This window comes from Sinocyclocheilus grahami, unplaced genomic scaffold (assembly GCF_001515645.1).
Source record: "Sinocyclocheilus grahami isolate Dianchi unplaced genomic scaffold, SAMN03320097.WGS_v1.1 scaffold17.1, whole genome shotgun sequence".
Classification (NCBI taxonomy): domain Eukaryota; kingdom Metazoa; phylum Chordata; class Actinopteri; order Cypriniformes; family Cyprinidae; genus Sinocyclocheilus; species Sinocyclocheilus grahami.
Genome location: NW_015505196.1, coordinates 954,416 through 968,939, shown reverse-complemented (window position 1 = coordinate 968,939; position 14,524 = coordinate 954,416). Strand labels below are relative to the sequence as shown.

Genomic DNA, 14,524 nt, shown 5'->3' with positions numbered 1-14,524 from the left:
AACAACAAGCTCTACTCTACACTGCCCAAAACTCACGTTTGAATCGTCAGTGGCAAATTCTTTAAATATAAAAAACGTACTTACAGTCTGTGAGTCAGAACAGCCGGCATTGTAGTCTACTCTTCCAGGATCAGGAAACAGCCCTCCATAAAATGTGCTGCACACATCTGAATATTTGTTCTGGAACAGTGTTGTAAATATAACTTAACCACTGATTCTAGTCGTGTCCTCTTTTGTAAGGCCAAACAAAGTAGTTTTGCTCACCTTTTCTATTAAAGGACAGTATTTGCACCCTTAAATTGATTTACATGTGCATTTTTTACCTTTATAGAGGCAAATATTTTATATCCTTATTAATTGTATGTCATGTTTTATATCATGTTCTTAACATTTCATTAAGTGTATTATTAATAAATAATAAACAATAAATAAAGCAATAAATGATGGCAAATTGAAGTGATACTTGTAGATTTAAAAATAAAACAGCCAATAGGTGGTCTTAATGAGCCAGGCGTCGCGTCATTCATTCATTCATTCAGTAACGAAGCAAATGCTGTAGTTATGAATGGGTTATTAATCACTGACTCTCCAAATCGTTCAAAGCCGCAGATTCGTTCACTAACAAAACACTGCTGTATGACGCTTGGAGACGCACACCAGATGATACGGATTTCGTTGGAACTATTATTTCGTTGCAAAATAGAACAAACATGACAATATTCTGTTCAAAATGTAGGCTACATTTAAAATGTAAAATGTTCAGTTAATATTACCTTTTTTGTTGAACTGTTGTAAACATTAATGGCACATTTGCCATCGTTTGGATATTCAGGGAAAGATGCATTCTTGCTCGTATCTTAAACATGAAAACAATAACCCGCACAGAGTGTGTCTGTATTGAAGAGAGTTTAAATCGATCTCAGTGTACAGTGCGTGTCAATATTTGCTCTTCATGCTATAAAGTGAAGATCTACTTTAAATATACATTGAACAGCAGTGCGATTTGCTAAAGCAGCATATTCAGCGGCCATCCTATCACATGCATGCTGCTTGTGTGGATGCAGTCAGTTTTGACCGCAAAAAATTAGGTAAGCTGATCGGATGTATTTGACCGTTTACGACACTCCCATTTTCCTGTTTTTACATTAGAAGCGGCATTTTGCTTGTCAGAAATATGTTCGTTTTAATGTTGCTTTAAGTTGGGATATTAAATGAATGGCAAAACAAAATTTTGTTCGCGTACCCCCCACCGTCATCTCAGTTTGAGAACCACTGGGCTAGAGTGAGCGGAGTGAGTGCAGGGTCGGCGAGCTTAAGTGAGGAACGGCCGGCAGGCTAGAGTGAGCGGCGGCCGGTGGATTCAACGAAGAAGCGGCCGGTGGGCTTGCGGCAACCACATGTGACGACCCCGGGCTGGACTCCGCTTCGTCCACCAAGAGTCCCATACATACTACTATAATTGACAATAATGTACATTGTAAGTATAATTTTTATTAATTAATAATATAATCCAATTAAGATTGTCATTATTTCTGATATTATTGGTATTTATTTACTCAGAAAAATAAAGGAGTGTAATTGTAATTAAGGTTATAATATAATATAATAAATATGATAAATATAATAAAATATCATATAATATAATATAATAAATACAATTAATATAGGGCTATCAAATCGATTAATCGCAATTACTCTCATCTAAAATAAAAGTTTATGTTTAAATGATATATGCGTGCACTGTATATATATATTATTTACATTATATAGCAATATAAATATATATTTCTTAAATAAATACATGTATGTGTGTAATATATACATATATAAACAGTACATACACCTATATTATGTAAACACACATTTTTGGATGTGATTAATCTATTTGAGAGCTCTAAATGTAATATATATAAATAAATAAATATAAATAATACATAAATAATAAATGAAATATAATATAATATAATATTTCTTTCAGATGTTACTGTAGTTCAGTTTAGCTCCCATATACAAGAGCAGTACATGCACTCAGTTCAGGCAGACAGGCACAGCCAACGCACCCCTGAGCTTACAGCATATGAGACTGAAGTTTGAGTTCTGAATTCTCATACAGGATAGGTTTTGGGATCCACAACCACTTGCTGATCCTCTGGAGCCTTTCCAGAGAGCCCTGCTGTACTTAATAAAATCCAGTCAGGAGATGGGCACAGCTCCAAGAGCTGGTGTTTTTCTCTCCAAAAAGAGAGCTTCATGCAAGGAGAAAGAACAGGGGAAGTGTAGGCCGAGTAGTCAGGGATGGTACATTTTTTAAAAGCTGAAGGTTTTGATGGAGCGATTCTTTAAAAAAGAAGAAGGAAAAAAAAGGTTTCCTGATACAAAATCAACATATAAACCAATTTGATGTCTTTCGCAGACTACATCTGTGATGTGGGCTTATGTGTGTCATTGCTGATATGAGATATGCTGGGAAGAGCTGTTTTGTTATATAAATAAACCGGTTTCTGTTTTTCACGGGTAAACCAACCCATTACACAGATAATAGTGGACTACAGCGCTTTGTTATGATCTACTTTATATGCAAATGTTGCCTTTCTATGTATTAATGCTGTTGTGTTGGCATGTTATCTTATGGTACAGTTACTGCATGATGTTTTTTTATAATGCAGCTTGTTCAGAATGCTTTTTTGATTCGTTTTGATGTGTTATCAGCCTTTTCTGCTTTGCTAAAGCTATTGTGTCATGCCCTCTACTGTGGGGCTCCAGGGCCACTGTAGTTTTAGCATAAAGAGAGAGAGAGAGAGAGGGAGGCTGTTATTCCTCTTTGACCTTGGCTAAGGTTTCAGAAGCCCTGCAGGCTCTCACATGACCTTATTTGCGATGGTAGTGTTGACCTGCTAAAGAGTGAGTCACTAAACCAAATTCCCTCTCGTTTTTTTTACTTTTTTCAAAATTCCAGTATTTAACCTCTTTTTTTTCCCTTTTTGCTTGTGGTAGACTGAAATGTTCCCACAGACACATTGTGAAAAAAGATATAGGTCTGTACAATTCAAGGTGTCAGTTTGACAGTATTTTGTTATTAGTGTTAAATACTTTATGGTAGACAGATATATTTTGTTGAGCAAGTCTTACATTTACTTTCATAGAAGTATTTGGACACCTAATTTAGTTATGTAATTTCTTTGCATTATATAACAAAATATCAAATTAAATGGCATTAATTTTAAAGTGATAGGACAGGCAAAATGTTTAAGCTTTTAAATGACAAAATCACAATTTTAAGTGGGCTTCAAGGAATATTCCAGGTTCAGTAGAAGTTATAGGCTCAGCCAACAGAACTTGTGACATGTAAATGCTGATTGCAAAATTGCTCCATTTAATTCCATTTTAAGTGTATCACTATGACCGTGATTTTTGCTTTTAGGGAAACATTTTGAGAACAACTTAAGAACTCAAAAATAATAAAAATGAATAAAAAATACTTTTTAACAGGCTAATTTATGTAAGACCTTTTATAAAATTACAGGCTTCACATTTCAAAATTGCCCCATTTATTTACATTGTAATTATTAATAATAATTACCTCAGCATAATTGTATTAATTAATATATTAATAATTCTTTCTTTCTTTCTTTCGAATATGAGGTACGAGTCAAAATAATTGTTTTAATCAACATAATGCCACAATTGCTGTTGATTGAGCTTAATTTGACTAAATAGCTCTTTAACCGACTCTTCCTGTCACAAAATGACAGATTCCACAGGCAAAAGAATCTATTTCTAATGACAAGACACGATTAGCGTGGCATAATCGCCCCACTTTTTATTCACTGGGGGTCTAAATGGCAGCCTGTGGCTAATGAGGGTGGATGTGGGTCAGTGGGAGAGAAGAAAACAGGGGGAAGTGACCGCGGGTTTAACACACACCTGCCAATGAACAGAGGTGAAGAACAGCTTTTCATTCAACCCACAGAGTAGAGAGCTTTAAACATCCTGAAGGACTTGTTGTTGTAATTTGGTAATGTTAACAACATAGTTTGCTAGTTTCGTGCTAAGAATTTGTTTGTTGAAACTTGTTTGTGTCTGAAGGCTACACTTAGCATTATTAAATGATGTTGGTTCTTGCATCTTAATACAACTTTTTTTTTTAAGTAAAAGTTTTCCATAATTATCATTACAGCACTGTGTAAACGCTGCTTTGTTTGCAAAAAATAACATTAAAATCGCATTGAGACAAACAGAAATGAAAATAATTCTATTAGCCTGATGAAATTAGTAATTTCATCAGAATAGATGTTATTTGTATGTTGTCGAGCAATGGACAGAGCAAGCGTGAGAATGAGCCGTTTCTTATTCAGCTGTCCAGAAGCTGAATGTCATTTCACAAGGTTGGCTGTAGGCCATGAGTGCACTTGTCCTACAGGATAGGAGAGAATTACTCCCTTCAACCTGAATGAGCTTTTATCTCCCATCTGCCAAAAGTAAAAGTACTTTTCAGTACTTTGATAGTTAATCCTGAATAACTTCACACAAGGGAACATTAATCACCTGAGAAGGTAGTCTGTGAGGCAGACAGATTAGATGGAAGGATGAATAAACAGACAGACATAGATAGATAGATAGATAGATAGATAGATAGATAGATTGATAGATAGATAGATAGATAGATAGATAGATAGATAGATAGATAGATGCAAATGAAAGAAAATAGTGTTGTTTTACTCACTATAGAGCGAGTAGCTATTGTAACAAAGTGACATTGTTTTTTTTTGTTGACAGTGCCCAAAGATGGTCTGAAGAATCAAGGGGCATTTGAGGAGATGCGGGTGAATTACATCAAGGAGCTCCGTCGCTCAGTTGGGAAAGCCACTAACAATTCCGGCCAGACATGGCAGCGCTTTTTCCAGCTCACCAAGCTTTTGGACGCAATGCATGAAGTAAGTCGAAACATTCCCCTGCTATTGACCTCAGTCGATAGATCAAAGACAGATACAGTTCTGCTCTAAGTATCCAGAGTGTTCTCATTCAGTTCATGGGTCTCTTGGGTCACACTTTATTTTAAGGTCCAATTCTTACCATTAACAAACCATTAACTACGACTTTTGCCTCAATAAACTCCTAATTTGCTGCTTAGTAATAGTTAGTAAGTAGTTGTTAAGTTTAGGTATTGGGTATGATTAGGGATGTAGAATATGGCCATGCAGAATATGTGCTATATAAGTACTAATAAACAGCCAATATGATAATAATAGGCATGCTAATAAGCAATAATAATGGTAAGAAGGATAAGTGTTACCGAAATATCAAATTTTCATAATATCTGTCAATTATTGTAAGCTTGATTTTAAGTAATGCTCAGGCAAATCAGTTTTAATCTTCTTGAGTTGAACACAAGACAGATTATTTAAAGCAGTGGTTTTCCCAATTTCTTTTTAAAGAAGAGGACCTCTAAATGTAAAGGTGGCTGTATTTTTTTGTGTATAAAGATGTTTATACTGTGTGTGAAAAATATTAATTATAAGGGAAAAAATGCCAAAATTAAATAATTGGCTTTTTATTGTCATTGCACTAAAGCCAAAAGACATTATTAAATCATTATCCTGAAAATATTTTGTATTACGTTTTTTTTAACCTACTATTAACGTAAGATATTTACTTTTTTCTTATTGTTATTTAGTAGAATAAAATAGGTTGTGATTAATCTCATGATTTGTGTCCAGATCAACTTTTTAACACCCCTGTGGTCCCTGGATGTCTGTTTGATAAAAATGTCAGGGACAGGAGTAATAGGAGTTTATAGAATTTGTTTCATATAGTAGAAAGTGTCTGCTTTATTTCTATAATATCTGTAATAAGTGCAAGCACTTTCCTGACTAAAAAATGGACACCTATATACTTTAATGTATTCTGGTTTAGATCAAGTAGCTCAAATATTTGTCTAGAAACAAATCAGAATTAGCTTAGATATTTATTTAATAAATATTTTATATTCATTCATTAGAAGTAGCTCACAATTGCTCATGTGGTTAGAAGCTGAAAACCAATAAAAAAAAACAATATTTAAAATCAGCAGATTAAAATAATTACCGTTGTAGATTATTAAAGAGTTATAATATCAAGTGTGCATTCAAATGAAAAACTGCCATCCTTCATGTTGCCACAGAGAGATTAGAACCTCGGTTTATTTCTGAGAGCTGTTCATTGCTAATCACTTTTTTGCATTGCTGCCAGCTCAACATTTTGTAATAGCACACAAAAGTACTGGAAAAGACGTTTTTGAATTGCTCTTGGGGTGAAGAACACTTGACAGCAGTGTTGATTTATTCATTTGTAAGATCAAGAGAAAACAAGTTCAAGTTCTGCCTAAAAGCTTTTCCGCTTTGGTCAGTGAGACAGAGCATCCATAAATGAGCTCGGCCGCTCTGCAGTTTTTCTTTGCTAATTCATCAATACATGTTTACCCAGACTCATGTTTCACCAGAACGTCTCTTTAATGATAAGCACTGTCAGTTTGAATTAAATCTGACAGTTCCCTTGACAGAAGTCTCTCTCTCTTTACAGCTTGTAGGGAGCCTGTTGGACTTTTGTTTCTACACTTTCCGTGAATCCCAGGCTCTGAAAGTCGAGTTCCCTGAGATGCTGGTGGAAATTATCAGCGACCAAATACCAAAGGTGGAGTCAGGCCTAACACACACCCTCTTCTTTCACAAGAAATGACTGAAAGCTTGCAAAAGGAGGGAAAAAAGAAGGATCACATGAGAGGAAAAGCAGAGGACACTCAGCCCTCAGAGAGTGAACAAGAGCAAGCCCGCTATGCACAAAGCAAGGCGTAACGAGAGGCTTGGTTTAAAGCCATATAAGGCTTGCGTAGTGCGGGAAGGCAAAGAGCGATCTCTGTACCCAGCCAACAGAGAAGAACTCATATTTCATGTGACAGCGCTTTCCTTACCCACAAAGACAATGCTGACAGTGTTCTATATGGATATGAAGCCATATTCTTTGGTAAAGATATAGTGCACAGTCACACACAGAAATATGGGCCCACATACTAGACATATCCTTGACCTGTCAATCTGCCAGTAAATACCATTGCGTTTGTATGTAACTCTCCTACAATCTGCTGCTCAGATAAAAAAATCACAGGTAAGATTCAGTAATAAAAAACTGCTTTTTATTGCTGGTTAACATGGAAATATTGATTAAATTGGGGTGTTTGCAAAGAGGAAATAAGATACTCCAAGGGCTACAATATAGCTATTCTGAATAATTGTAGAAAGAATTAAATCTAAATTTATCTGCAAAAATGGCATACATGTGTATTTTGATGACTTGAAGTGTTTACATGGCCACGCTGATTCAGTGCTGCGGTGGCCTGATGATTGATAAGCTGAAAAAATGGCAGCTCCGAAAAATGCTATTGGATCGGGCAGAGAAAAAAAACATGCAACTTTGCAATACAGCAAATATTATGGCTCGTCTTGTAAAAAAATTGAGCTCACGCAAACACACATGCCACATTTTGTGCGCGCGCTTGGACTGTAGCAAATTTCGTAAATCGTACCTAAGCTGTTACTAAACCAGCTCCCTTTTGAGGTTAAGGAAAATACAGTACTAATTTACAGTTCCACACAAGAAAAGCATTTTATATGATTGTGAAGTTTTTGCGTTTCCAAGAAACAATCCAGCTAGAAGCCATTTTCTAACAAGGTGCTTCTGTTTTCTTAACATAAATAGTAGATGATTTTCAGTAGCAGCACGTGTACAGTTAGATACCGCTTTTCTGAAGCATACAGCTTTCATATTAGTAAATAACAATAACAGCTGTAGTCCACATAGTAGTCTATTGTAAGAAACACACAGGATTACATGGACTAATAACAACAGTAACCTGCTCATAAACACACAATATATATGTATCGTATGATTATAATTGTTGCTTGTAGGAATATTTTTTCGAACGTTGTACATAGGAAGTTTTTGATTTCAGCAACCTTGCAATTAAAACTTGGCTATTTGGGGAAATACCAGTCGACTTGAGAGTACTTGAGTTAATTGTATCTTAAAAAGGAATTTGGACCACTTTTTCGTGTTTCATAACCCCACTGTGCTACTGATTGGAATCAAAAGAGGTACCGCTTAGTTCTCAAATGCTGTGAGTCTGAGGACAATGAAGGTTTGTGTGTGTATTTGCTTTTCTGTTTTTCTCTCAAATTTCTTAAAGGCACAGGATAGCGGATTTATTTTTGAGAGGGCATTGTTGGTTTTCTCTGATAGGGTTAGAATGATCCTATTGGCTGATTTTCATTTGCACAGACACCATAATGTGATAATTGGGATATTAGATGTTCTGCTATTGTGTTGGTTATGTAATGTGCTTTGGGGGGTGGGGTGGGGGTCAGGTTGGGACGTTTGTGAACTGGAAAGGTCCAAGAACTTTTGATGTTTGCCTTTTTGATGTAGCTGGTTGGTGGTAAAAGACTTGGAGGACAAAAAAACTAATTCGAATAGAACAATCCAATCAATCTGTGGTACCCAGGCAAAACCCATTTCACCGACCTGTCAATACACTGTACGTTGAAAGTTTTTGATGGACCTAAAACTAGGTATTTGCAGTAGTCTCTTTTTCCAACCTTTCCCTTTTTTAAATACACAGATCTATAAATGAGAAGAAATGTTAAAAGGTTCATAGGATGCATGTGAAGTATTTTTGAGAGATTCTATTTTGCTGGACACAGTATATTAGTAATTTGTCTAAAAAGAGTATATGAGATCCTTTGTAAAGTGAAATGTTTATGCATGCTTTTTGAAAAGATGTTTACAGTGTATTTAAGAAGGGAAACTTGTGCCTTTTTTCTCACAAAAGTTACCATTTTACAGTATCTATTGTAAATAAATCAGTGAATTATTATGTTGCGTTGTATGGAACATTTCTATATTAAATATTTGTCAGACGTTGGGATGAAGTTCACACATTTCCCTTCTAACAGTTACTGACTGCCCATCAATCAGAATCCAGAGCAAGAGCCAGAGAACATGACGGATATATATTTAATTGATCTTTACTTTTCACAGCAAGAGAGACTTGTTTACTCCCTAAATGTCACTATAGCTTAAAACTTCTCATTTTGCTCTGTAGTAATGTGAACTAATTGTCTGTTTTTTTGTTTCGTTTTTTCTCTTTGCTTTTCCTACAAATCTAATAAAAACACAATGCAGAGCTCACATTAGAGGATAGCTACATTAAGTTGAAATGAAAAGTACTTGTGGTTGCCAAATATTTTAGATTTTTTTTTTTATAAATATATAAAATAAGAGTCAAACCAAGCAAAAAACACTGATTTTTTTCTTCTTCAGTGCTTCACAAGTTATTGTCTTGTGAACCAACAATGCTCTTTATTTTTATTTATACAGAATATGAAAAATATATGGAATTTTTTAAGTCAAATTCAACCTTTATGTAAGAAAAACCTAAAGACAAAACTAGGACAGGGAGCAAAATTGAACCGGAACTGTCTGATATGAATTGAGATGTCCATCAGCAACTTAAGAGAATATAGATTGCCATGCTTGTTGCAGCATGTTTGCAATTTGCGTTTCTCCATCACCAAATGATGAAGCTTGAAATACTGAAAGTTGGTGTGAATCCACACTTTTGAGTTGCTTGTTACTTCAGCTTTGACAGTCTGCATATGACTTTTTAGGTGTGTTTTTGGGGAGTCTAATAACATGTAAAACTATGCATTTGTACAAATCACATTACCACCAAGCAGCACCTTTGTGCAGAATAAGGGCAAAGCATGGTAAAGGTAACCAAAACCAGAATAAAATACAGCTTACTATAGTGAAAACCCACAGATCATATGTTATGTTTGCACATTAACACCCTTGTGTTAATGGATTTTGATTTTTCTTTTTTGAGGATAAATCTGAATCTGTGTGCTATACATTGTTTAAAGTGACAAAGCCATATCTCTTTTGTGATAAAAGAGCATTTCCTGTTCATATTTAGATTTTTTGCCCTTTTTAAAAATCAGTGCTTTGTACAATACTTGTTAGCAAATCTCCTCAGTACAGAAATATTCAACATAAGCAAAAGACAGATGCAAATAGTTCCTCTAAACTGTATATCTTGATGCAGATCTTGCCATAAGTGTGTTTGCAGAAACATCAAGGGATTCCAATAAACCTGTTAACAATTAATTACTGTGCACTATTTCTTTTGCCATTAAAGACAATTCATAAAAAATGAAAGATCAGGAAGTGGTGTTACTTCTGCTGTAAATTGCAATTTATACAACAGACATTACTTTTTTTTTTGGGTCTGGAGAACATCTACTAATATTTCACTAAAACTACTAGTATTTCAAGTACATTAGCAAGTGTATTTGAATGTAGTGATGAAATACGCTGTTATTTTTTTTTCATTTAACAGTCGAGTTTGGTGATTTGTTCTGTGTTAACTTAAGGACAGTTCACAAACTACATGCCCTTGAATTGCTTTTGTGTTCATTTTTAAGTGCAACTCCCACCGAAACTTTCAAATACAGTGGATTTTCTCGGATGATCTGCAGGACCATTAACGTCGACTTCCTTTTCAAACAACTATGTAAATAAAATCTGTCTGAAAAAATCATCTAGAGAGTCAACTAATGAGCTTATTGTAAAGTGTTTTACACTCAAAGTTCAAACTGTTAACATGAACTAAGAATAAACAACACTTTTACAGCATTCATTAATGTAGGATCATTTTAATTTCTATACTGATAGATTTTAGTTGCTGTGTATAAATTAAAGGGTTAGTTTACACATAAAATTTGTTCATCTTCAGAACACAAATTAGGATTTTTTTGATGAACTCCGAGAGCTTTCTGACCCTGATCCGAAGATGAACGATGGTCTAACGGGTTTGAAATTACATGAGGGTGAGCAATTAATGACAAAAATGTCAAAATTCTATCCCTATAATATTTTTGTATTTTGAATTAATATGAAATAACAATGAAGGAAATCATGTTCATTAAACTAACATAGCTGCAATAAAACTGAAAAAGCAACAGATATTTTTCTTCATATTGTTTCTTTTTCCCTATATCATTGACAGAGAAAAAAAAAATCAATGTGAGTTTGCAGGGATGTGTGGACTAAAGTCTAATCTGTGTCACCAGATAGAAGTAATAAAATATTGAGTTGAAATTCTGATTAATTATGAGATGGAAAAGGAAATGGAAAAAAAAACCCCATATGCATGGATGAATCATTTACAATACTGTAAGTGTTTAGAAGCAAGATAAGGAGATTTTTTTTATTTCATGTGTTCTTTACTCTAGGGCAGGGGTAGGCAAGTTCGGTCCTGGAGAGCCGCAGTCCTGCAGAGTTCAGCTCCAACCCTGAAAACAAAACCTTAGTAATCCTGAAGACATTGATTAGCTCAATGTGAGTTTGCAGGGATGTGTGGACTAAAGTCTAATCTGTGTCACCAGATAGAAGTAATAAAATATTGAGTTGAAATTCTGATTAATAATTATGAGATGGAAAAGGAAATGGAAAAAAAAAACCCATATGCATGGATGAATCATTTACAATACTGTAAGTGTTTAGAAGCAAGATAAGGAGATTTTTTTTATTTCATGTGTTCTTTACTCTAGGGCAGGGGTAGGCAAGTTCGGTCCTGGAGAGCCGCAGTCCTGCAGAGTTCAGCTCCAACCCTGAAAACAAAACCTTAGTAATCCTGAAGACATTGATTAGCTTGTTCAGGTGTGTTTGATTAGGGTTGTAGCTGAACTCTGCAGGACTGCGGCTCACTAGGACCGAACTTGCCTACCCCTGCTCTAGGTTAATAAATGACAAAGTATTGTTCATTGTTAGCTAATTATATCTAACTTATACCCACCTATGCTACTAAACTGAACCTTATTTTAAAGCGTTACTGCTCATACTGTAGATGTTTTAGAGATTTAGGGGTCAACTGTAGTGGATAACATTAGGAAGACAGTGAATTGGATCATAGGATGCTGCAGACATCTGAGTGGGCGCTGAGTGAATGGAAAGAAACAGCAGCAGTAGGAAGAAAAGGAATGGATAAGAAAAAAAAAACCTGGATACAGTATGTGGCAAAGCCCAATGGAAAACAGAAAGAGAGAGAGAGAGAGAGAGAGAGAGAGAGAGAGAAGAAGAATGTACACTAAAAGAAAAGAGGAGAGTAGGTTTGATTGACAAAAGTCATAATTTAAACCTCTGGCAGATTTTAGTTTTGACAAATTATATTTCTCCAGGGGAAATGAGCTTGAATGAGGAAGTTATTATGGTAATATGTGAAGAAAACAGCAAGTCTCGTCTGCATTTACTGGTCTAGCAGTGACGGAAAAAACCTTGGAAAACAGCACCAGAGAGCGAGATCTTCTGACAAAGAACATAAGCATTAACAATGTAACACCTCCAAGTCCCCAGAGCAAAAATTTGCCATTAACCTCGTTAGAAGCCCGATCTAAAAAAATGTGCTTGTTTGCCAGACTGTGAGAGTAGACAGTATTACTTTTGCTCTTTTGCGCAAATCCGCAGCCCACTCCAAATCTCTCCCAGATTGCCAATAGCGCAAGCTGTGTAGTCCTGCCAGATAAACAGAATCTATTGGATCAGGCAGATTTCAGGGCTGTGGCTTCACACATGGTGGCTTCTGTGCTCCAGATTCTCTGCTCACAGACACTCAATCCTTTTCTGTTTTGTTTTTCACTGTCCCACCTTCTCGGTCGCATTCATCCGAGATATAGTACGTAACAGTTTGTTTATATTTCATACAGTACGTAGCTGCATGCAGCGCAAAATACTCAGCATGAAGTGAGTATTCTTACGGCAAAAAGTAACAAATAGATGTTACCTTACTTTCCCAGTTGATTGATTACATTTAGAATTGCAATTTTATTTATTACTTTAGTTTACCTGCACATTTTTTTTTAAATGTTTGTTAAATGTGTAAACGGGGCATTATAGGCCTATATATAGCCTGAAACAACACCTTAAAATGTTTTTGCCTGTGGTGTCTTGCCTTTGAGCATAAAGAAAGTGTACTGTACAAAACAAGGAGGATGGATATGCTGACCGCAAAACTGAGTGCGCCGGAGGAAACAAAAGGAAAACATTCAGAGTTTGGTGGAAAAAACAAAGTACACAGTAGCATCTTCTTCTGAGATCAGATGTAGTTCTGCATTGCGCCGTCTCACTCTTTCAGGCAGCGAGACATAGGAACAAGAGACAATGCAAATGGTGATTTGGTGTAAAAAAAAAAGGGGGGGTGGCAGATGGGAACTTTGCGGTTAAACTGAAGTGAAAGGGATCCAGAGGGAGAGAAAAAGCAAGCCAGAGGGTGAGAAAGTGAGATGAAGCGGAGAGGGATGGCAGGAGGGTGAGTTTGCCCATCTCATTAGCTTGGGCTCATTTGATTATGTAAGCACCCGGCTCTTCGACACGTTGCCTATTTTTAGCCCTCTCCCGTGTCTCGTCCTATCATCTGCTCTATTAGTTATTGGATGTCTGTGACTCCGCCATGTCATGGTAATTATGTAATACATGGCACTCACACACGCTTTCAGGGACACATCTCACAGCAGTCTGGAAGACATTTGCACGCTAATGATGTGTACAGTGCACTGAAGTGTGATAACACACACACTGCACAGTCCGGAGGTGCTTTGTAAGCTAATTAGACAGAGGCTGTGACTTACTTCAGTTGTCCAGAAATCAAAATTCAAGAAATTACCCTGTTTATTATTTATGCATTCCTGGTCTTACTGCAAGTGATTCGGTGCACATTATGTGAAAGACAAATTGAACTGGTAATCTTTTACGAAAATATAACATACTCCACCTGTGTATAATAACTTTCCATTTTGGGTGATATAAACAAGAACTATCTTTTAAACCCCTCCTCCCTCTTACTACCGGTCATAAAGAGACCACTTTTTTTTCAGAATTCAATCAGTTCCTAAAGTCATTTTCTCAAAGTGATGGTTAACCCAAAAACGAAATGTGCGCAACTCATTTTACTTAGGCTAAGTAATGTCTTGTATTTCTCAATAACTACATTTACATGCACCTAAATAAGCAGTTTATAATCAGACTGATGGCTCAATCGGACTGAAAAAGCTTCATGTAAACACCTTAATCTATCCAAATTTGAGTTCAGTTTGAATGATATTTGTAAAAGCTTATTCTGACTAATTTTATAATCACATTCAAAAATTATTTGCGCACATGTACTGTGCTACATGTGTTTACACATGAATACTGTATTTGCTAAAAAGCTCTTCTGACACAAATGTCAACTTTCTTTTAAATATGCACATGTAAATGAATATGTGAATCAGAATTAGGGTTCATACAAACAGGATGCTTCACATCTGAAATCAGAGGGTTCATTCCAATTGGTGAAAATTACTGCACGTAAAAACAGGATATTTGAAGGGATAGTTTACCAAAAGGTATATATATATATATATATATATATATATATATATATATATATATATATATA

The 14,524-nt window shown here is 35.6% G+C and overlaps 1 protein-coding gene across 1 annotated transcript in view; it reads left to right on the top strand.

Annotated features, from left to right (window-relative positions):
* The window catches only part of LOC107550687 (mineralocorticoid receptor-like), a 74,047-nt gene extending 65,800 nt beyond the window's left edge, over nucleotides 1-8,247 (top strand). Inside the window, exons 8-9 of the mRNA XM_016232035.1 lie at nucleotides 4,777-4,934; nucleotides 6,559-8,247. Coding sequence (XP_016087521.1) covers nucleotides 4,777-4,934; nucleotides 6,559-6,714 — 314 coding nt within the window. The 3' untranslated portion in view covers nucleotides 6,715-8,247. The remainder of the gene's footprint in view (nucleotides 1-4,776; nucleotides 4,935-6,558) is intronic.
* Nucleotides 8,248-14,524: the final 6,277 nt, after the last annotated feature.